The sequence below is a fragment of the Eleutherodactylus coqui genome, chromosome 1 (assembly GCF_035609145.1).
Source record: "Eleutherodactylus coqui strain aEleCoq1 chromosome 1, aEleCoq1.hap1, whole genome shotgun sequence".
Classification (NCBI taxonomy): Eukaryota; Metazoa; Chordata; class Amphibia; order Anura; family Eleutherodactylidae; genus Eleutherodactylus; species Eleutherodactylus coqui.
The window spans coordinates 228,181,265-228,206,778 of record NC_089837.1 but is presented as its reverse complement, the minus strand read 5'-3'; the positions used below and the strand labels follow the sequence as shown (position 1 = coordinate 228,206,778).

General features: G+C 41.6%; 1 protein-coding gene across 1 annotated transcript in view; it reads right to left on the bottom strand.

Moving 5' to 3' along the window:
• Nucleotides 1-25,514, bottom strand: part of SLC35F1 (solute carrier family 35 member F1) — a 357,501-nt gene that overhangs the window by 41,155 nt on the left and 290,832 nt on the right. The window contains exons 4-5 of the mRNA XM_066591135.1: nt 9,942-10,101; nt 9,324-9,492 (exon numbers count right to left, since the gene is read on the bottom strand). Of these exons, the coding sequence (XP_066447232.1) occupies nt 9,324-9,492; nt 9,942-10,101 (329 nt within the window). The remainder of the gene's footprint in view (nt 1-9,323; nt 9,493-9,941; nt 10,102-25,514) is intronic.

Here is a 25,514-nt window from a genome sequence, read left to right as displayed (position 1 = left end):
AGAGGACATTCAGGATTCTTATCAATTAGCGAGATTGGAGAGTAGAATCTCTTGACTTTTGTTTCAATGGCAAAAGTGTAAGATTGGATTCCCATGAGACATAATTTTATACCTCAGACAAATCAGCTCTGAAATCCACATGTTCTGATGCCAATTTGGAAATGGGGAAATCTGTAAAATTACGCCATGTGTGAATCACCCCTAATACTTTATCTCTCCTTCAGTGGCAATACAGGGGGATTAGGCACTTGCTGAATGGATTCCTATGCAGATTACAATTGGGTGTTAGGAGTTCTAGGAGTGAAAGGGACACCACAAGAAGGGATTGGCCAAAACTGAAAGCCCTATAAGGCTAGGGCTACTTAGTTACTATGGCTGTGACACATGTTGCAAGCTGCCGTGACCCAACACCTGCAAGAAATCTAAACCTGCTGTATTTCTGCAGTTGTTGGGTCATGCTCATGTTAACTTGCCAGTTGCAATCTGACTGCTTTCACTTACATTAGTTTATAATCAAGCATGGCAATATGGCAATCCCTGGCCATGCAATGTGTTTCGTGTTAAAGTTGCCATGCAGCAGTAGCCTAACAGGTAGAAAATAGTTACATGAAAAAGAGAATAAATGCAATAAAATCTACTAGACTAGAAACGAAACCAACAGATAGAAGTGCCTGTTATCTGTTAAAAAGCAAGTGTTTATACATGGATACAATTGAAAAAAGTATATTACCCCTCAATTGAATTAGGGGCCATGATGCTTTGTGGTAAAATTATGTATTCCAATAGTTACTAGACTAGGTAAGTCATCTGCCTTTTGGTAGGAGAACTATGTCCCCTTTCATAGGTAGAGAGATTACAAGTGCTTCTACAGTAAAGGGTACACTGCTTGACACTTTCTATAGAATAGGGGTTCCAAGCCCATTTAGCAGATGAGTTTCAATGGAGTGTTGGTCATTCCATCCAAAGTCTATGGAGATAGGTTCTTTTGAAAAATACACAGAAGTAAAGGGTAAGGGCTTTCAATTTGTAAAGATACAGTAAATGTAAAGGCTCATGTACATGGCAAAGCTCTGTGCATTGAACCTGGCAGGCAAGCTGTGAGCTGGTACACAGCATCCATGTGTTGCTGTGTGTAATCTCCACGAGAAGCAATGGAGCATGCAACATTTCATTTTTCTGCCAGATTCCATATCAATTCAATAAAAAGAAACTGGAGGCATATGGATATACGATAAGAGCATTTTCATAGCATATGACATGAAAAATTGATAGATGTGGGTCTCACCTCTGTAACCCATACCTATTTCTAGTTCTGGTCCGTACTGCACTGAATCTGAACATGGTGGCTGGGGGGTTGTTGTGACTTATGGAAACAACCAAGTGAGTTCCGCTATACTGTCACCAAATAAGTCAATGGGAGTTACGGAAACAGCACAGCGAGCTACGCTTTTCCCATAAATCACAAGCTGCAGAAGGAACATACAGATGTAGCATCACTATCGTTGAAGGATAGCGTGCTACCTTTGTATTCAGACTGCCAGGTGCTGCTAAGCTATTTGCATAGCATGGCCACTGCTATTCAGTTTGAGCGGTAGCTGCGCCTCATTAATTCAGTAGGGCGCGAACACGAAAGTTATTAGCGCTGCTACATCTGTAGCTCACTGAACTGCACTGTTTGAGTCACTCCCATTTACTGTTATGGGAGTTATGGAATGCAGCGTAGTGAAGCCTGTTCAACTATTTCCATAAGTTCCTACCACTCATGAGCTTATATTAGACTCTTTAGTTTCTGAGATTTGCAATCACCTTTTAATACCAACATTTTCATGTGTGATGTTGTGGTCAGGTCTACAAAAATGCTTTGTCACGGGTGGGTCTGGTCTTTCCTTGTTTATTGTGTCACGATTGTAAATTATTCTAAGTTTCTGCCCTGCCTCATCTACATAGAGATCCCCAGTAGAACATTTGGTGTATGCAATGTAGTAGCCCACATTTGGTGCGGGTGAAGATACTTGGGATCTCGTAGTCCTTTTATGTATTGGGAATCTTTACCCAGTCCATGGTTGTTATGTATCAACACATCTTTTTTACATCTTTTTCTGGTCACTCACTTTATCTTTATTATTTACAGGCTAGCACGGTACACATATATATTTTTTACTTTGGTAAGGGCTAATGCACTTGTAGTAGTGCTGCATTATGGCTGCATACAACTCAGAGGTCGCACTGAACTGTAACATTATCTAAAATCTTCTCATAGTTTATACAATGTGTACCAGAGCTAATGCCATTAGATTCCATTGTGTTGATCTAGGAACTCTTAAGCCCTATTTACACGGGATGACTGTCAGGCAAATGATGCCCAACACTCATCCCCGCATGTACTCACACCCTTGCTATTGGACAATAGCGAGTATCGCTGGCTCACAGTGAGGTGGCTGGAGAAGATTTCACTCCTCACTCTCCACCGCCCCTCTCCATTCACTTAACATAGTGGCAGTTCAGTATTGAACAGTTGCTATTTACACTCATCGTTCAGGATCATCGTTCATTGTTAAAGCTGCATAAAATCCTGAACGATGATCTTCAGTGTAAACAGCAGCCGTTCAGTACTGAACAGCCGCTGTGTTAAGTGAATGGAGAGGGGTGGGGGAAGCAAAGAGTGAAATCTCCTCCTGCCGTCCCAGCCCCTTCTGGCCGCTCTGTCAGAGAGCCAGTGATACTCGCTCCGGTGTAACAGCACGGGAGCGAGTACATGCAGGGAGGAGTGTCGGGCATCGTTTGCATGACATTCGTCCCGTGTAAATGGGGCTTTAACACATTGTCTTACAAACCACATTACTTTATCTAGGTTGTCTGGCTAGCTATGAAATTTCTTACATAATCATTTGCCTATTTCTTCTTTATAGTGATGAGAAGTCTATACTCCCTATGGTATAGTGCTGGTCATCCCAAGATAAGTGCTCGATTTTCCAAATAGCAAACATTTAAAACAATTTAATAAAGTGATTAAAAAAAGCTTTTGCAAAACTGGGAACCACATAATTTAAACAGTAAACTCAAAATTAATGCAAGAAATGAAGTGTTTTCATTGGAGTCATGTTATTTTGTCTTATATATCACCCACCAATGCATCGTAATTGTGTGCTAATGCTAAAATGTGACAGAGTTAAATGGATGAGACCTTACATACGACCAAAATCTATCCATCAAAGCCAAACCCAATGTCAGAAAAATACCTGTTACTATTGTAAATGGCTGTCACTTTGACAGTATAATCAATACAACTTTTCAGTGCTGTAGAATGGCCAATTAAGAAGCATAAAATTACTAGAATAACCAGAGTAGATCTCAACTGCGTCAGAATTAAATGTCCACTATGATACACAAAGCAACTAGGACAAATCTACAATACAATACATGCAAGTCATTATTATGGCTCTGTTCCCATGTATACTATGCAGAAACTAATTCTAGTTTGAAAAAGTCACAGAAGATTACATTTCACATTGGAAATGGTCTGTCTCCAGGTGAATGTGATAATAAATGTATTGTGTTGCAATGATATTTTGTTTATCTATTTTAGTACCATTTCTATGTTTCCATCACAGGATCCAATATTCTAGACAGTCATTTAAAAATGGATCTGGCATGGAACCAATGAAGGCTATATTAATAATGTGATCAGAACCTTATTCATGTGCCAAGCAGATAATTTGTCAAAGGTGCAAAGCCTTTTCTAGTCCAAGGGCCACAATGTCAGATTGCAGCACTTCTAAGGGCCAGAATAAAATTTAAAATGCCCATCTGAGACACTTACAGTATCAGCCACAGTGCCTGTATGCCTGTATCATAATGGTTGAGGGAATGGAAAAATGAGCCACAGGTTCTGCATTCCTGGTGTACTGTAGCCCATTACACCACTGGAGGACACCGATGAGACAGCCACTCGTGTAATTGGCTCCCTTATTTGACAGTATGGCTGCCTGCATGTTGAGGTGGTGCACATTTGCCCTCCTGTGTCAGTAAGTATGTGTCCGTTTTCAGTGATTCACTTTTTAAGGTACAGGGCAGCCCGCCGAAATATTATGGTGTCACTAATAGGTTGCTTGTTTGCATGATGCACTACATGTATCAGGATGTTCTGACACTTTGTATCTACTACGTGTAGGAGTATACACTAAGCAGCCATGCCCCTCTGTATCAGGAGATTGTGTGAGTGGCTGTCTCATCAGTGTCCTCCACAGGAGTAATTGGCTCCCTCATTTGGCATTTGGCTGCCTGCATGTTGAGGTGGTGCACGTTTGCCTTCCTGTGTCAGTAAGTATATGGCCGTTTTTAGTGATTCACTTTTTGAGGTGCAGGGCAACCCGCCGAACTGATATGGCATCACTAATAGGTTGCTAGCCTGCATGGTGCACTACATGTATCAGAAGGTCTAGAAACCTGTATCTACTCCATGTAGGAGCATACACTAAGCAGCCACCCCCCTCTATATTAGTAGGTTGTGCGAGTGGCTGGCTGGAGCCAGCACTGCAGTATGGGATATGCTGGAGAGACCCCCGACAACAGAGCGGCCAGTAATACACAGTAAGAATACCCTACCGGACGTCTTCCGACATCAGAGCTGTACAGTCTTCAATCAGAATGTCTTCAGACGTCAGGCAATGGATTGGAAAGGGTAAAAGAGTTTGCTGACTGTCACAGTTCCCAGTTAAATGAATGCAACTCTGAGACCAAATTCACACGGACGTATTTGCGCACACAAAATTTGCGTGCGGTATACATAGTGACAAGAATCCATTGATTTCAATGGGTTCGTATACATGTGTGTATTTTTTTTCCTGTGCATTTCGGTTGCGCAAAAAAATAAACCACAGCATGCTCTATTTGTCTGCACATTTGCACACCCAAATTCCCCATAGGAGTCGGTCACCAAATCTTCTATGATGTACTGCGTAATGAATGTAGAATATGCAAATGCAGTGAATTAGTTCCAAGACAAACTGCATATTAACCTATGGTCTTATTTGAAAGTCTTCTTCCTACATAATTTTGTACTTGCCTCATGAGATATTTTGAAGCCAATGCTGAATGTGCGTTTTTCTTCAGAGCACATAATTGAGAGATTCAGCAATTAATTACTAAATGAAAACATATCTACATGTATTACTTTACCAGACTGAAAAATGACACTTTTTAAAACATACTTTCTAAAAAGGAAACTATCACAACCTGTTTACTTCTGAAGTGATTGCGGTCAAAACATTTACATTACTACAGTTTAAAGACAACACCTTCCCCTATAAATACTAAATAATATACTATTCTCTTCCTCCGCTCTTATATTTGATTCCTCCTAGATCGTGTACCAAGGAACCTTGAAATGTAACAATAGTAGAAATATTTTATGAGAATACATGTACAGTACAACATATGCAAGAGATTACTAAGGATTATTAGAAACACGGAGAGTGTTCATCCATTTTTATTAAAAAATATAGTTTGTCAATATTTAAAATTAAATATAAATTATATGGAAGAACAGGAAAAGTAGGGATAAATCAACAAAGTAATATGTGGAATATGTTGGAAGTGTGCATGCAACGGAAAAAAAAATGAGTAAGGGCTCATGTCCACGGGCAAAATATGATTTAGGATCCGCAGCGGATCTCCCGCACGCGGATCCGCATCCCATAGGGATGCATTGACCACCCGCGGGTAGATAAATACCCGCGGATCGTCAATAAAAGGGATTTAAAAAAAAATGGAGCATGAAAAAATCTGGACCATGCTCCATTTTCGTGCGGGTCTCCCGCGGGGTCGGCTCCCGCGGGCTTCTATTGAAGCCTATGGAAGCCGTCCGGATCCGCGGGAGACCTAAAATAGGAATTTCAAGGATTTACTCACCCGCAGCGGGCCGGGAAGCTCTTCTCTTCCTCACGGCCGCATCTCCCTTGCTTCGGCTCGGCAGATGTGCCCGGCGCATGCTCGCGGCACGTCGACGACGTGCCGGCGACGTGCCGCCGGCGTGTGGAATTCATCCGCCGGCCGTGAGGAAGAGCAGAGCTTCGCCGCCCGCTACGGATAGGTAAATTCTTATTTATTTGTATTTTCAGCGCTCATGTCCGCGGGGCAGGAGGGACCCGCTGCAGATTCTACATGTAGAATCCGTAGCGGGCCCGATTTTCCCCGTGGACATGAGGCCTAAGAGTAATGTCATCTATATTAGATAGAATTACTATTGATGCTTTGAATCTTCTATCCTAGAAGATATAAGACTCCAGGAATAGGAACAATGAACTGTAGTAACAATGATAAACAGGGAGAAAGATGAAGGATGTAGTATCACTGTGGAAAATCCACATGCGCATGTAACCTAGATGTACACATGGTGATTTTCCACAGTGAAATTGGCTGGAGAAAATCGGCAGTTACAGTTGCCGCAAAGTGAATGGGATTTTGAAAAAATTTCATTTATATGTTGCTGAAAAAATTCAAGCCAATGATTGTGAGGTCTTATCAGAACGCATGCTGAGTTCTCCGTGGGTAGTGCTGATAGCATTGTTTCAGCTATTTAACCCGTCAGAGAACAGAGGGGCTGAAAGCAGATAAGAGACCTCCAGCTAACAACTGCATTCAGATAAAGGCTTCATTTGCACACTAATAAGCTATTAAGTAGCTGAGTAGCTATTTATTAATAGTTTATATAAAATGATCCCTCAAAGCTGTCACTCAAACTGTCGTTTGAGTAATTTTTCAGCGATCATCGCTCCATGTAAATGGGCCTTCAGATGGATTCACAACTGGTTGAGTGATTGTACGCAAAGAGTGATCATAAATAGCTGCACATCCAAGTGGAAGATTGTATCAAGTTGGGTACCACAAGGCTCTGTCCTGGGACCAATGTTCAACATTTATATAAATGATCTAGATGAGGGAATTGAGGGTAAACTGAGAGGATTCAAAAAGATCTAGACAAGCTTAAACAGTGGATGGCGACTAACAGAATGGTATTTACATGGAGAAATGCAAAGTCCTACATCTGGGGAAGAAAAATGAAAAAAGCACATACAGAATGGAACGAATGGAGCTAAGCAGAAGCGCATGTGAAAAAGACTTGGGTATACTAATAGATCAAAGACTGAACATGAGCCAAGATTGTGGTGCAGCAGCAAAAAAAGCAAACACAATCTTTGTATGTATTAAAAGAAGCATAGAGTCTAGATCTTATGAGGTAATTAATCCCCTTTACTCTTCCTTAGACAGACCTCATCTGGAATACTAAAGAATATTGTATGGAGCAGCATTCAGATGTTTTCAGTAAAACATATTCAGCATCCAATGACGCCTTTATTGCATCTCCATAAAAAGTTACGACGTTTTAGCCATGTCCCGGCCTTTGTTAAGCTCGTCTGGAATACTGTGGCCAGTTCTGGGGACCCCAAATTAAAAAAAAAGACATAGACAAAGTGGAACAAGTTCAGAGAAGAGTTACCAGGATGGTGAGCGATCTGCAAACCATATCCTATGAGGAACGGTTAAAGGATCTGGGAATGCATAGCTAGCAAAAAAAGGCAGAGAGAAGACAGTAGCTGTCTACAAATATCTGAAGGGCTGTCACAGTGCAGAGGGATCAGCCCTATTCTCATTTGCACAAGGAAAGACTAGAAGCAATGGGATTAAACTGAAAGGGAGGAAACACGAATTAGATATTAGAAAAAGCTTTTTCATAGTGAGGGTAATCAATGAGTGCAACGGGTTGCCACGGGAGGTGGTGAGTTCTCCTTCAATGGAAGTTTTCAGACAGAGGCTGGACAAATATCTGTCTGGGATGATTTAGTGAATCCAGCATTGAGCAGAGGTTGGACAGGATGACCTTAGAAGTCTCTTCCAACGCTACGGTTCTATGATATACCAATCATTCAGTTATTCTCATTCACATATACAGTGAATGAGAATGATTGAACAATTTGAATGAGCCAATTATATATCTGCCTGTATAAACAGGCTGCCCGAGTTCAAACGAGAAATCAGCAGGTCTATTTGAAATGCCCTTATGAAATCTTCACAGATCAAGATGCAGAACACTTGGGACAAACTTGCAAATTATCTTGTTCTGAAGAGTGACATCTTTTATATACAAAAGGCAAGATATACCAAATGACTCACCATTTAAAAATGTACGTGCCTCCCCATGAAAAGTATGTGTCCCCAAAAAGCACATCGCTCCGAAAAGTGTGTGCCCTGGCCAAAAAGTATGTGTCCCCTACAGAAAAGTATGTACGTCTAAAAAATATGTGCTCTTTTTCCCTGAAAAGATGTGAAAGTTCATTTTGTCCATGGAATATAGCATGGCAAATTACTTTCCGATTCTGAAAAATGTTTGCAAAGAAACAGATTTGCTTAAAATTCTGGTTTTGAGTCAAAGTGAAGTGATGATCTGTTTGTTTACCTGAACCACTGCATTAACAATTTTGTAATTGAAAGAGGTTGTCCACTCGTAAACTGCTGATGGCCTGTCCAAGGTCATCCCTAGTAGATTGGTGGGAGTTCCAGAAGGTAGACCCTAGCCAAACATTTGTTCGTCAGGCCGATGTTGATTTTTGCAGGAAGCAAACAGTTCCATTCTCACTGCAGTAGCAAGGCTTGTTGTTACAAAGTTCCCACTAATGTGAATGGGCCACTCAAATGGGATCAAAGCCGTCTGCTCCCTGCAGAAGCCAGCTCAGTGTACAAACACAATGGTCTGCCAAACAGCTGATCAGAAGCCAATCTACTATTCACGACCTATCCTGAGGATTCCTTTATTCTTCATACTTGGATCATCCACATTACTGTCCTCTAATTGATGCTCTCTTGCTTGATTATGCGGAATTACAGACTACTGGTTGCTGGATTACAGTGAATTTCCAAAGTATGGAACCAGTCAAAAGAATGTAGGAACCAACTGTACAATATACACAACATTTTTATAATATAATGTTACTGAAGTAATCCTGGAATGTTCAGCAATATTCACGGTTGTATGGAATTTCAAGTTGCCCATCAACAAGCCTATACTATAACTAATTCCTATGGTAACATGTTAGCTTTGGAGATAAGCAGAACAAGTGTTCATCGATCACTTTGGAAAAGCTTGAATTTAAGTCTTTGTTTAAGGAATACAGTACATGTAATTATAAAGACATGCATTTTTATTTATTGTAACTTCTTCTGTCCACTATAAATAATAATATCTAGGAAGTTGAAGCCATATACGGTATGTGTCTGTCCAACCATCAAGAGAGTAGAGGTTAAATCTTATCATGTCAAATACTTACAGCTGTATTCCACTGAAGAAGGATCCAAAAAGTCCAATCATTCCTAGTAACTCAATTCGGCTAAGATTTCGAACAATGTACTCTTGGCACACACTAGAAATCCCATACAATGTGGCACCACCAAGAACCAAGACATCCCCAATTAGTTTGCTATCTCCTGGAAAGAAATCTGTGGACAAAATAGAAAACGGAATACTTAAAATATTTATACTCAACATGTGACATATATTTGCCTTTATGTAGCGGCTGTATACTTTTATAAGACTATACCACTTGTGGAACACTGCTATATATCTCCAAGCAGTAATAACAGCAACAATAGATTCTGCTAACAGATTGATTCATGAGAGGTATTAAAATGAAATTAGGTTTACAACGGCCTGACAACTGCCTTTCACATCAGTGCTGAAAATATTATGTTCATAAGCTTTGACATTCATATGTCCTGGAATTGTGCAAAACTAACAAAGCGTATTGAGGTGCCTCTAATAGAATGGCTATTTCTTATGGTTTTGTGATGATTGTATCAAGTAAGTCAGACATTGCCATTTTGTTGACTTGTAATTCTGTCTTGTGCTGTTATGTTACAGCATTAATAAGTGTAAGAACATGATTTACCTTCCCTTTGTTGTCTTCCCATAAGTACATCGGCTCCAGCCATGCAGCCTATTCCTAAGATACAGGCAACTGCTCCAATGAAGTGTAAAACCTTATATCGCACCAGCAAGAAAAACCAGGACAGTAGTATGACCACAGGAATCACAAAACAATTAAGTAACTGCAAAAACAGAAAGCAAAAATAGCAATTAAATTATGTGCAACAAATAATCTAAATGCTTAGTTTAGTAAAGCTATAGGGCAACTGATGAGAAGAGTAACACCATACCTGCATACTTCACCTAAGCACTATTTCTTCATGTGAAGTTTATAGGATATACATTATATCGTATAAGAAATTAATACAGAATAAAATGGAATTTATTCATTAGCATAGTGGGATATCACTGTGTAGAATGAATACATCATTGTACAGACAGCACAAAAAGTCACCCAAATTGCTGTAAATCAAGGACATTGTGAAGTTAAGACCTCTTAAGTTGGAAATAGATTTTTACCATAACCCAAAAAATTAAACATATAGTAGCATAGACTATGCATTATACAGGCTGTACTGCTCTGGAAACAGGGAACCTATGTATATCAAATTCTATTAATTAAAAAAACTATTTACTGGAACCATCTTTCCCAACTTTTGATTTATGAGGAAACAACCAGAGGAAGCCTTACTAATGTGCACACATCGAACATTATTGCAAGGATGACATAGACACTTCTCATATTCTCCTACTGTGTAAAATAACATTAGGCAAAATTGACTGCAGCGTGCATTGCATTTATCAGAGCGCTGTCAGAGACAGCCCATGTAAGAGAATGCCCCTTCCACCGTCTGACAGAAAAGTGATATATATATATGTGTGTGTGTGTAAAAAGGATAACAGGTTCATGGGACGGGTCAGTGGGAGTGGAGTTAGAGGTTTTACTCACATCCAACCTTGGCTGAGCTAGTGAGCTTACATAAGAGAATCAGATTCTGCATGTGGATATCCACAGCAGAAGACGTGTAAATGATCGTGGAAACGAATTGCACATGTATGCATGTTTCTGCGCGAATGTACGCATATGGACAGCGTATCATCCGCATGGAACAAAGATCGCAAGCAGGGAATGACATCAGAAAGTTGCCCAACCCCCTGGAAACACCCTTCTATCACTCAGATGGCCACCCAAGTGCTGTTGTGGTGAGAGCTGTTCTGAGAGCCTTCAGAATGGGATGCTGCTCTCTGGGCTTTACTGGTTTTATCCAACTTTTTTTTGGAAGTAGTATAAACCATTAAAAAAAACATTTATTCTTGTGGATGAAAAGCCCAGAAGAGTAAGCAGAGGGTGCAGACAGCAGTCTAGATGGGGGTGTTGCTCCCCAGACTCTGTCCTGCGTTGTCTGCCCACAAATTCCTGCTTTTTGTTTATACCATTTTTATCTGGTCTCTTAGCAATGTATGTACGAATCTGTGCCTATATACAATGTTAATTGTCTATGCACTGCGGATTAAATGCATTCATAGAGATCAATGGAGATCATACGCCTGAAATCCATGGTAAAATAGAGCATGCTGCGATTATTCTTCCGCAATTCCTAGCCAGAAGTGTGAGCGAAACTTCAAAAGTCAATGCCTTTCAATGCCAGCGTATTACTGCGTATCATCTGCTTGGATGGCAATCGTGGAATCCACAATTCAAATACGGTCCTCTGAGACCGGCCTTATCCAGGTCTTCTGTGAGGGTTGCATACTGTGCAAAAACATGTCAATTGCAGTGGTTGACTGAGGCGGTATGGCTTACAAGACCTTCAAAGCCACATGAGTATTTGAACTTTACTTTACTTTGGCAATAATAATAACAGCAGGCAATGATAGTCCTCGATAACAGTACAGCGCACTGACAGTCTGGCTGGCGACAGCGTATGGTAAGCGGTTTCTCTGACTCAACGTTCCAATTGTGAACTCTCTGATAGATGTCTTGACACTTTGCAGTGATGATGACTGCAATGTCGGCTGCACTTTCTTTCTGCTACCAGACTTTATATGGGAGCGTTTATACACCGTTATTTAATACACGGTGTGATTACATCTGCGAGAATAGTAACAGCTGCCAAAAACAGCATTGTGACGGAACCCCGAAAGGAAAAACGGAATCATTCACTTGCATTAATCAAATGAACACCACTTTGATGTCCGTTTTACAAGGGCTCTGTTGATTTCTGTTAAATTTGGAGTATAGAATGGCGTAGCTATTCTATACTCCGAATATAACAGAAACTACAAAATGCTGGTGCATCATCTGCAGAAGCAAAACAAAAAAGTTATCTCTCAAATAACTCAGTGATTTATCAGACTTCTGTTCACTCTGTGGGGAAAACTCACTATTTAGGAGTGTCTATTAACATAGTGACACACCTACTCACATGCTCAGCTTATCATACCACATGCTACTGCATGGCATTGCAGTTAATTTAGGGTTCATTTACATTAAGCCCCATTTACATGCAAAGATGATCACTCATAATTTGTTCAAAAGATAAGGTGATTCACAATTTGAGAGATCATTTTCCATAAGCTGCTAACGAGCACTAATGCCCATTGGTAGCTTATTAGCTTCATTTGCACTTAAATGACCCTCCCTTTGTTGTATACAGATAACAGCAGGTAGTCTGTTATCTGCATACAGCCCCTTTATTCTCCCAAGGGACTGCAGCTGAATACAATGTTATCAGTGCTCCCGTGGAGAATCGCAGTGTGCGGGCCCTTCTTATCAGCTGTCTGGCAAACAATGGATTTTATACTCAACTAAAAATCATTGTTCGGCCGAAAAGCAAATGATGATAGCATTTACACACAAGGATTTTTGCTCAAAGTACATCGCTTGAGCGAATTTTGACTGATAATCGATGCGTGTAAATGGGATGTTAGTGTCTGAGGTTCCATTTGGAAACCTTTGTCACAGATTTCCATTAAACACATGACAAAATAGTTTAGTATACAGGCTTGTAATAGGCTTAACATGAAATAAAACAGAATACTCACCTATCATGGCCGCTCCCTGTCGAATTATGAAGCCTGGAACCCCGGATAAAGCAGCGGTTCATTATGTGCCATTCATTGTGCCTATGACCATTCATCTACCCAAAGGCTTTGGCAGCCATGGATGAATCATTAGTGAAGCTTGTGAGTGGCTGAGTGTCCATGTGTACAATGAAGGGCATGTGACCGCCTGCCACGTCCGTGTGGCAGGCACTAGGGCTACAGCGCTAGACAGAGGGCGTCTGGGATAGGTGAGTATACAATTTTTCTTTATTAAAAGCCCATTTAACCTCTTTTTTATGTCCCAGAAAACACCTTTAAGATATTTTATTCGGATATTTAGTATTAAGCATTTAATTAGTGAAAAGTTACATAAGCTCAGCCTGTTGGTAAAGCTTTTCATGGAATGTTTTTGATAAGTTGACTGCATAATTAATTCATCATGACACTGTTTCCATGGCGACAAGTAGAAAGAATAAGGGGAAAAGGCATAATTTCTACCTGTTTTGTTTGAAACTTCGGAGTCTAGCTAATAGATGTAACAAAGTAGATCCATTGTCAGGAAGCATCAAATAAAAATCCAAAGCTACTGCTCTGACATCAAAAGCTTCTTAATAAGTCCAGAGCTGTTCTCTAGTGACAGGTGCTAAAAGTGGAGAACACGCCACAGGTAATTGGAGTGATGATATACTGCACATCCAGAGCTCCTGCTGTGTTGAGGCTGGCATAATATCATACAGCCAGCTTTATTAGTCTGTCTGCTATTATATATTTTTCACCCTTTCCTCTTTAGATCTGCTAGCCAAGCAATCAGCAGGTACAGAAACTTTACTGATTTGTGGATCATATACCCATTCAGATGAAGTTATATAAAAATGTTACCCAGCCTCAGTTAGAATAATCTACCAAGAGTGTCTACCCACTCGTTATAAATTGGGCTTCCCAAAACATGAGTGACAGAGAAATAGTGTAAAGGGTACTTACAGTCGTAATAAAGTGAAATATTTGGAATTATCTGGAATTCTGCATTGATTACTAATAAAATAAGGTCTGATTACTCTCTAGGTCACAATTATAAACAAACACAATCTAACTAAACTAATAACATAAATGTAAGGGAATAATCCTGCAGCATTCCCCCTTACAGAGTAGTGACATTCAACATCCTGGTTTGGGATGTGTTTGGAAGAGGAGGATCGGGAGCAGAGAGCTGCGGTGCCCCTCCACGGGCTCACTGCTACGGCCAGGAGGGTAATAGAGGCACCTGTTCAAACCCCGCTCCAGAGACCTGGCCATACAGAAGGCTGTGACGTGGCTAGCCATAAGATCTGGCTCCTATTAGGAAAGTAAATGCAGCTAGGTCCCATCTGCCACCCCCTCTCCAATCCTCAATGTTCAGGACTTTTTTGGTGCCCTGCAGGGGTATATAAAAGGAATTATAGTTGTGTCACTGGTTAGACGAGGGGTACAGGAGCAGCAGAGAGGGACTATGAGACCCAACTTCAGAGAGGGAGTGAGGCTAGAGGCCTGAGACTGATGTGATAGTTGCTGTGAAGACAGAGAATGGTGTTAGCACTGTCCCCATAATGGGGTAGCAGTGCTAAGGAAACAAACCACTGAAGGCCATGATGACCTGGCCAAATATGGACAATAAAGTGCCCTAATGTCCCGGAGGCCAAAGATTGAAGCCGTGTGGAAGGAGAGGGTGTCTCCCTTGCCACAAGAGACTCGGTCCGTGAAAAAGACGCTCACAGTGCCATGGATCTGGAACAACAACAACTGCAGGATATGTAAGACTGGACAAACAATGTTAGTGTGAGCACACTATTAGGCAATATGATGGATGAGTACAGCCTGAGGGAATATCTCCCCATGAGGGACTGTGATGGAAATCTAGGAAATGTGACAACACAGTTTTAGGTTTAGCAGTAGTACAAATAGATATGTTATATGATGGCATGTATCTAAGTGATGTGTAAGTTATTAGGCACTTTGACTACCAGCACTATGTCCCAGAATCAGATGATGTGATGCAAAAGTATACGTGAGGTGTTGCTTCGCACCTACGAGTTTTCAGTGATACAAACCTCCTAAATTTATGATGTATTCTGGCACTTATGGTGTGTGAGGCCACGATGTTAGTCATGCCGCAGACCTTCGAGGAAATAGTTTAGGGTACGATGATGAATATGCAGTACTACGCGGAGAGAGTTTAGTAATGTGAGTTTGAAGTGTCTTGTCCAACTAAAGCGATCCCTGGATATAGACATGTAGTGTTACATCTTATGTGTAACTTTTGGTTAAATTCACGTAACGTTCAAGTACGAAAAACTCTCTTATGGAGCATAACTAGTTGATCTTTTTAATCATTCAATAAGGTTGTTTCTTATAAGGAAGAAATGCTGTCTCTGTGTTTGTCTATCAGCTGCTGTGCCATCCTGAACCTTCATCGCATCACCACCTGCGCCATAAACCATTGCACGGTTCGCATCTTTTATAGAGCACATTGAGTAAACATCCACAGTGCATGGAGATAAAGTAAGTGAACCTCTGTACTAATGATTTCTCCAAGGGCTACTTTGTAAAACGTGTTTTAATTAAGGACCTGAGACTGGAAGTATCCCAGGCAAAGCTGAAAGAAGGTACAAAAGCTAAAGACCTTGATATACATCAATCCATTGTTAGAGAAATTAGCTACTAATAAAGAAAACTCAGGACTGTTTTTACTCTCCCTTTAATTGGGCGTCATGTTAAAATCCTTACAGAGATATAAAAACAATCCTGAAAGAGCTAAGAAAGAACCCAAGGATAAGAACAAAAGATCTACAAAAGACTCCACAAGCTGCAAATACCTATCTTCATATGTCTAAGAAAAACACTGAACAAGAATAGTGATCATGGCAGGACACAACGAAGGAGGCTTCTGTTGGCCAAAAAAGATCGTGGTTCACCTCAAGTTTGCCTGAGACCACCTGGATGTTCCAAAACGCTGTTGGGAAAATGTTCTATGAACGGATGAAGCAAGAATGGAACTTTTTAGCTCGAATGCATAGCACTATGTGTGACAGAAAGAGAACACTACACATCCACACCAAAAAGTCATCCCAACTGTGAAGTGTGGTGGAGGGAGCACTATGTCTGGGGCTACTTTGCTGCCTCTGGGTCTGGACACCCTGTGATCACTGAGGGAATAATGAATTCTAAAATGGGCATATTGAACTGCGGATCATCCGCGCGGGTGACCCACGCGGATTCCGCAATTCAATTATGCCCGTGGACATGAGAACTGAGAGTGTTCAATAAAGCTGTGAATGGTACAAGTGTTTGTGTGTTGTTGGATTGTGTTTGCATCAACATCTGAAAGGCGGTTCAGAGTCCATTGGCTGAAACTATCTAGATGGATGTTGTTAATGAAGCCATGTAACAGTCCAGATTCAATACACAGATAGATAGCAACAATTTGTAGAATAAGGCAGGGAAGTAGTTAGAAACAATTGGAGTTTAGCACACCGATGGGCAACAAAATTAGCAACAATGTAGAGAGGAAGCACAGTAATCTGGCTAGGAGGAAGTGCCAGGGTTATATAGGAAGTTCAGAGGTGAGGGCGAATTCAACATGAGAGAGGTCCAACATCACCAGTAGCTCAATGAGAAAAGCTACTGCATGGACTATGGACTATAGGAGTCTCTGGGTTCGAATCCTGAGAGCTGTTCTATAATTATGATGTAGATAATTAGAATCAGTGCGTTTTGACTATAATCATGTTTAAATTAGAATCAATGCAGAAATCCAGCTAATTCCAAAGGGTTCACTTACTTTTTTTTGTATTTCTAGCTCTCTCTTCAATCCAGTGTCATCAGAGACGAACACAGACGTGTCCTTCCTAACTTTTGTCGCCTGTTTTCAATTATTCTGAGATACTAGTACAAGATGACCGGCTTTGAAAAATAAAGAATTGTGGAACTCAGTGAGATGTTGTGAGCCATGCAGGATTTTTTTTCTCAAAGCTGGTTTATGACCAATTCAAAGTTCAACTACAGTTTGATCATAAATCAGCTTTGAAGTTCGTTCCAGAGAGGAGACTGAGGGTCTGGAGTCCTCAGATGAACTCACTGACGGATTTGCTTGTGGACAGCATTCTGCTGCTTGTTTTATACTGTGATGACTAGAAGCTGCAGAAGCCAAACAGCGCAACATTTTTAATAAAACTCTATTGCCAGTTCCAAGTACATGTATTTAAAGGGACTATATCACTATTTTTTTCTTTTATTAACTAAAACCAGATAGTCAGGCATTACTCATTTTTCTTCTCTGTTTTTATTTTCTAATTGTAGATTTTGTTATTCTGTTGTCTGCATAAGACTATGGAGATGGCCATCTATCCTGAGCTGCATTTAACAGCAGTAAGAGAATTTAGTGAGATGCTTTATGGCTGCTTCATGGGCCATTCATACAATGGGCAAGAGCAGCCATGGATTTGCATGGGAGACTGTTCTACACATGATGGGTCATTGTGCAGGAAAAAGAGTAGAAAGTCACCAATGATACCTTTTGTGAAAGGTGGATCCTGAGTTATCTACATATGGGTGTTACTCTTCAGTGTAATGCTGCCTGTGATGTTAGTGAGATGACTGCTTTCTCTACATATCAGGAAGTGATAGACTAGTACTAGGTTCTATGGTCAGTGTGAAAAAGGATTTAATTTTTTTTTGAATTTTAAGATTGTGTTTTAAATACAGATTGTGACTGAAGATTAATTAGAAAATCACCAAAAATTCTTAAAAAATATTTTTAACACAAAAATTTATATAATAGATCTTATTCTGATGACAATTCCCTGTAAGTAAAAAAATGGCCCCAAAGGTGTCCACAGCCAGAAGTGCGTTTGAAAGGTAAATAAATGCATTAATGTATAAATACTAGGAAATAACTTGCCTAGGTGAGCATATAAAGAAAGAGACAAACTGCTTCAGTGCGAATATACATTTTAACATAAAAATGTTCAAAAATGAAAGCATATGAAACTTTGAGACTTCATATACTATTAATATGTCATTGTTATGTAATTTGTGATCTACCTTTTCACATTGAAGAGTGAGCATTGCAGAGATGTTTTATCTTTCTACCATTTCACATTTCACCCTATAAATTCTATTATAAAGCACTGACATATTGAGCAAGCAGATCTTATAAATAGAACAGCATATGGAAGGCAATAAATATACAGCAGAAGAATCCTTGCTTAGTGGAGCCTACTACCTAAGTGCAGCCATTCTTCCATGTATTTGGAAACGACTGATTTATTGTCTTGGGTGAAGCATCTGAAAGGTTTCACCCAGGAATGCTTGGCCTAAGCTGACATTCAACTATTTCTGCCTTGTTTAAACCAATCAATACAAGCTAGTTCTAATCATTTAGCTGAAATAAATCCCTAAAAAGATACCAAATCATAGTTACATTGAAAAATAATAATGAATTAGAAAGTAATGTTTTAATCCACACTTGTCAAACACAAGGCCTGCCCGCCAGCCATGCAACAACCTAAGGGCTCTTTCACATGGGCGCACCGATTTTCGGTTGGCAGTAATAGTGTCCCCCATAGTAGCCCCAGTAGTATGTCACCCCAGTAAAAACATCATTGTTATTACTGGGGCCATTATGGGGGTCACTCTTATTACTGGAGTCTGTTACTACTGGTGTCACTATTATTACTGCTGTCACTATGGTGGTCACTGTTATTACAGGGGTCACTTACTACTGGGGCTACTATGGGGGACACTATTACTTCTGGGACCACTATGGGGGGCCCTTTTACTACTGGGGCCACTATGGGGACCATTCTTATTATTGAAGCCACTCTGATTACTGGAGTCGCTTACTACTGGGATCACTATTATTACAGGGGTCACTATGAGGATCACTGTTACCACTAGGGCCCCTATGGAGGTCACTATCACTACTGGTTCCACTATTGGGGTCATTGTTATTACTGGGGCCACTATGGGGGTGACTCTTATTACTGGAGTCACTACTGGGGCTACTATTATGACTAGCGTAACTATGGGGGTCACTGTTACTACTGTGGCCACTATGGGATCACTATTACTACTGCGGCCACTATGGGGGTCACTATTACTATACTGTTTACAATTACAATCGGCCCTTTGAAGGCACCTATAAGGCTGATGTGGCCCTCAGTGAAAATGAGTTTGATGCCCCTGTTTTAACCCTTTTTGTCTTTGGATCATTCGCCTGTTGACATTTATTTTATAGGTAAGCTGTTATCACATTATAGTGCTCATTTCTGGGGGCTGTGTTTGATACTCATTGGGTGCCCTATTCCTGCGCAGTGCACACTCAGCATGACTCTTTTCAGCCAGCTGTGTGTGCATGCTGTCCCATAAAGATGAATGGTAGAGCGCATGCACACAGCTAGCTGAAAAGTGACATTATGTAGGCACGACAGTACAGCGAAGGAATGGGAACCCAGTGAGTATCAAACACAGCTCTCTGGGATCCCTGTTTCAATACATTTGAGCCTCATAACACAGTTTATGGATATCAAATGTGATGGCAGGTTCCCTTTAACATTGTATAGGCTAGTCTCATCCATGTCAATGATCCAGAGCAGCGCATGATTTTTTTCACATTGATCATAGGTAGATAACACGTGTGAGTAGCCTAATTGAATATTATGGGTCCATGTGCTGTTAGTGGGGAGTCCATTGGACACACGGACAAGCACATGGATGTGATTCACGCGCAGTTGAATAAGCCCTGAGACAAACTTCTCTGTTTCTACATCCAAATATATTTTGCATCTAATCTTCCTAAATTTCATTATGATATAAGCCGAATATACAAAACAATTTGGAGGGATTATAGATTGTCCTATTATGCTACTTTGTAATTAAACAAATAATGTATGTAGTATATTTTTTATAGTGCAAGATCATAGGAAAAGCAGGAGATTAAAAAATATCTGTACTGCGCATGTCTGTAGGTGAGTCATGCGAACCATCCACAGTACAGAAAATGTGCGGTATGCGTGGACGCCACTGCCGGCAGGGTTGGATTCTGCTGCGGGCTCCTGCATGCGGAATCCGACCCGCCTGTGGACATGAGGTCTTATTCTTACACTTAAGATGCTTTTATACGGAACGATTATGGTTAATAAAAAAAATTTGCTGGATCAGTTGAATGATAATTGTTCAGTGTAAACACGGCCCATGCAAGCATAAAAATCAGTGTTCCGTTTAAACGCTGATTGTTCAGTGATTGTCATTGTCATTCACTGGCGCAGTGAACTGAACGACTGAACGATCCTGTAGAAAGAAAAAGGATTTATATGAGTGTTTAAACTGAATGCCAGAGCGAACAGAAGGAGCAAACTGTGTCATTGGTTGCTTGTTCGCTCAGGCGAGTGATTTCTTGTTCGGTGTAACAGTACCTCATTTAACACTGGGATGCTGTCACTCACAATCACTCAACCAGTTTTCAAAAGGATTCTACTGGAATGTTTGTCTATGCAGAAGAAATACTTGGCTGTGTCCAAAATTGAAAAGCATCATGCGAATTCATCCCCTTGAACACATAAGTGTTTTGGTCTTAAATGAGCAGACACCTTCTAGCAATTTTCAGCGCATGTGGTGGTGAATGGTATAGCTATATGTGGGTTATTAAGTTACATCAGACCCCATTTTATTGGTAATCAATGCAGAAATACAGGTAGTTCAAGATCGTTCACTTAGTTTTTCTTGCAACTGTATACATACAGGCAAGAAGGACACATTTGTGTGTATAGATAGATATGATATTCTTACACAATATGCTCCACAAGAGGTCATTAAAGATCTCTCATGGATGGTCAAACCTTATGTATTTGTTTTTACTCTGTACTTTTCCACTAAAGCTGAAGCATCCATAGTGTTGGGAGGGGTAAAGTTGGAACAATGCCTCTACAGCGCTACCTATTGGAAGGCAATATCCCTGCAAGTCAATGTCAGACCTTTTAACAAGCCTTGTAACAATGACTGGGCATATAAGCTAAAGCCAGAATCTTCTCCTGAAGGAAAAGATCACCATGTACTAACAGACCGTTTTGGTTTTTTTGCCCCCCCATCAGTGCACAGTAGGTTGTTGCCTGGCTAAATGAGAGGCTAATGAAATTTTACCTCTTTCGACGCACATAATAGGCCCCTCACCAAGCCAGCAACCTACTGTACACTGATGAGGAACAAACACCAAGAAACAATCTGTCTGTTCATGGCAATCTTTTCCTTCAGGAGACGATTTTGGCTTTGGCTTATATTCTCATTCATTGTTACAAGGCTTGTTAAAAGTTCTGACTGAGACTTCCAATAGGTGGCACTGTAGAAGCATTGTTCCATCCTTCATTTGCATAAAACAGCACTCTGTAACACTTGTCACAGGCAAAACTGATTCTGACATCTCCCCAGGTCCCCAGCTGTCTTTAGCAACCTACAATTACAGTACATGGTCCGTATCAGGTTAATCGCTGAATGTACTGTAAATAAAAATGAAAAAAAACTAAGTCAATCAACACCTTCTTGTTAGGAGGCGGTGACTAACTTTCTCTTTTGCATTGTGCTTTTAGGAATAGTGACTGCCTCCATGGTTGTCATACACTGTTACGCCAGGTAACGGGCACCAGAAGCAGGAGCGGAGGAGCTAACCGGGAGCAGGGGACACCGGAGCGGCGCAGGAGCCGGTGCCCTCAGGAGTGCGAGGAAGCGGCCGATCAGCGTGTAGAAGCGGAGGAGTGGGTCTCGGAGTGACAGGAGGACAGATAGCGAGGCCGTCGGGAGAGAGGTCCTGCCGGTGAGACTGCAGGAGCTGCGGAGGAGCTGCCGACAGGGCCGATAAGTATAATCTGTGTGTCTTAGTGTGTGTCTTAGTGTGTGTGTACCTGTGGGTCTAAGTGTGTGTCTGTGACTAATGGAGGGGGTATTAGAGTAGGCATGTGTAAGTGTCTGTGTGCAAGGTGTAAGTGCAGCAAGATTAGAGGATTGAGTAAGAGTGTGAACGTTTAATAAAAAAGAAAAAAAAAGCGCGTGAGCGGTTGCGCATAGGCGGAAGTGCGTGAGCGGTTGCGCAGAGGCGGAAGCATGTGAGCAGTTGCGCATAGGCGGAAGCGTGTGAGCGGTTGCGCATAGGCGGCAGCGTGTGAGCGGTTGCGCATAGACGGCAGTGTGTGAGCTGAGTGTGAGCAAGTCTATCTTCACTACTTCTGTAATTCAATTGTAGATCCCCATTAGGATGAGCTCCATGCCTGGCAATGCTATCCAGTGTGCTACTTGTGCAATGTATGCGGTCCTTGATCAGCCGATCGAGAGTGCATACTGTTGCGCAAGATGCGTGCACGTCGCGCATTTAGAAGCCCAATCCTGGATCTAAATGGGTAACTGGCAACACTGAGAACCATTGACATCATGGAAAGGAGTTTGGTGCTCACTGAGCAGGCACTCGCTGGGGTAGAGGCGGGGGCGGATGGTAGTACGGAAGAGCAGGGGGAGCAGGCAGCAAGCTGGGTGACAGATAGAAGGAGGGGTAGAGGGAAGAGAACAAGGGAGGCTAGTCCTGAACTGGCACAACCCAACAAGTTTGCAAAGTTGGCAGATGAGGGAGATGCCATTACAGAGCCAGCACCGCTGCAGCACGACACGCCCTCTGAAGGCCAGGGAGATGACTGCTCCAGTGAGAAGGGGACGGGGAGCGCAGGGCAGGCTAGACAGGTCCTAATGGTGGGGGGCTCAATTATAAGAAGGACAGATAGAACAATCTGCCATAAAGACCGGGATCGTCGAACAGTGTGTTGTCTTCCTGACGCTCGAGTTCGACACATCGCAGATCGGATTGACAGGTTACTGGGAGGGGCTGGTGAGGATCCAGCTGTCATGGTGCACGTTATCACCAATGAACAAATTAGAGGTCAATGGAGGGCCCTCAAAAATGATTCTAGGGACCTGGGATCCAAGCTTTGGGCGAGGACCTCCAGGGTAGTTTTCTCGGAAATACTACCTGCACCTAAAGCTACACTAGAAAGGCAGCAGGATCTTCGGGAGGTAAACAAATGGATCTGGAGTTGGTGTAAGAAGGGGGGATTTGGGTTCTTGGAGAACTGGGCTGACTTTGCTGTCGGCTACAGGCTCTACTGTAGGGACGAGCTGCATCTTAATGGGGAGGGTGCAGCTGTGCTGGGGGAGAAGATGGCTAGAAGGCTGGAGGAGTGTTTAAACTAGGGACTGGGGGGAGGGCAAAAAGAGAAATAAGGGGGTAGTCAGCGTAGCTAGCGACCTGGGTCTAAGCAATGATAATGGGGGTCGAGCAGGAAGAGGGGTTAGTACAGTTAGAACTGTCAGATCAGCTAATAGTACCATTAGTAGCACAATGAATTTAAAGAACAAAAAAAACTGTATAAATTGTATGACCATGAATGCAAGAAGTCTTATTGGTAAAGTGGGTGAGCTTGAAGTGAGAATGACTGATGAAAACTATAGTTGGAATAACGGAAACATGGCTTGATGATAAGTGCGATTGGGCGGTGAATTTACAAGGTTACAACCTCTTCAGAAGAGACCTTGGAAACCAGAAAGGGGGAGGGGTATGTCTGTATGTCAAATCGTACTTATTGCCGAGGCTACGGGAAGATATAGGTGCAGGAGATGAACACGTGGAATCTTTGTGGGTGAAATACAGGGAGAAAAAAATAACTAAATCCTGATAAGGGTTTTCTATAGACCACCAAAAGCAACAGAAGAAACTGAAATCTTACTATTAAGGCAGATAGAAGAGGTGTCAAAGTGCAACGAGGTAATTATCATGGGGGACTTTAATTATCTGGATATAACATGGGAGAACGAAACCTGCAAATCTCATAGGGGTGATAAATTCTTAAGAACAATTAAAGATAACTACCTTATTCACCTTGTGCAGGAACCAACTAGAGCGAGGGCCACTCTGGACTTAGTACTAACTAACAAACCAGACCGAATAAAGGGGGTACTGGTAGAGGGGCACTTGGGGAACAGTGACCACAATATAATCAACTTCCAGCTGTCATTCAATAAGAAGCCTTGTCAGGGAGCGACAAATAAACTAAACTTTAGTAAAGCAAAATTTGATCAGCTTAGAACTACTATCGGTAACATTAATTGGGACAATACCCTCAAAAATATCAGGATTAGAGATGAGCGAGCGTACTCGGAAAAGCACTACTCGCTCGAGTAATTTGCTTTATCCGAGTATCGCTGTGCTCGTCCCTGAAGATTTGGGTGCCGCTGCGGCTGACAGGTGAGTCGCAGCAGGGAGCAGGGGAGAGCGGGCGGGAGAGAGGGAGAGAAAGATCTCCCCTCTGTTCCTCCCCGCTCTCCCCTGCAGCTCCCCGCTCCATGCCGGCACCCGAATCTTCAGGGACGAGCACAGCGATACTCGGATAAAGCAAATTACTCGAGCGAGTAGTGCTTTTCCGAGTACGCTCGCTCATCTCTAATCAGGATCCTAATCACCTCATGTGAGCAGTTTATTCCCTTTAAAAATAAAAGAACTTCAAGTAAAAAGAAACCAATGTGGCTCGACAAGACTGTAAGGGGGGCAATAAACAAAGAAAAAAAGCGTTCAAACTACTAAAGCAAGAAGGTAGCGAAGAAGCGCTAAAATTGTACAGGAAAAAAAACAAAATATGCAAAGAAAAGATCAAAATTGCCAAGGAGGAGGCAGAAAGACTGATTGCCAAATAGAGCAAAAACAACCTGAAACTATTTTTTAACTATATTAACAGCAAAAGGATTTGCACTGAGAGCACTGTCCCTTTAACATATAATGCAGTAGAAATCATTGAAGGTGATGGAGGGAAGGCAAACCTATTAAATAGTTTCTTTTCAAGCGTATTCACAAATGAAAAGGAAATGCCATATGAGATGCAGGGGACAAAAATTAACCCCTCATAAAATATCTCATACCTAACGCAGGAAGAAGTACGGAACCGGTTAAAGAAAATTAAAATCGATAAATCGCCAGGCCCAAATGGAATACACCCAAGGGTACTAAGGGAACTAAGTGATGAGATAGCTAGGCCGCTATATCTCATATTTATGGATACTATCAGAACTGGGGTTCTACCACTGGATTGGCGCATTGTCAATGTGGTTCCACTTTACAAAAAGGGGTCCAAAAGTGAGCCTGGTAACTACAGGCTGGTAAGTCTCACTTCAGTAACTGGAAAAATATTCTAGGGGTTTCTGAGAGACGCCATCGAAGAATACCTCAAGGAGAACAACGGAATAACTCCTCACCAGCATGGATTCATGAAGGGTCGATCATGTCAGACCAATCTGATCAGCTTCTACGATGAAGTAAGCTCTAGGCTCGACCTGGGAGAGTCTATTGATCTCGTATATCTGGACTTCTCTAAAGCATTTGACACCGTGCCGCATAATAGGCTGATATATAAAATGAGGCAGCTTGGACTGGGTGAAAACGTGTGTATCTGGGTAAAGAACTGGCTCAGAGATAGAAAGCAGAGGGTGGTAA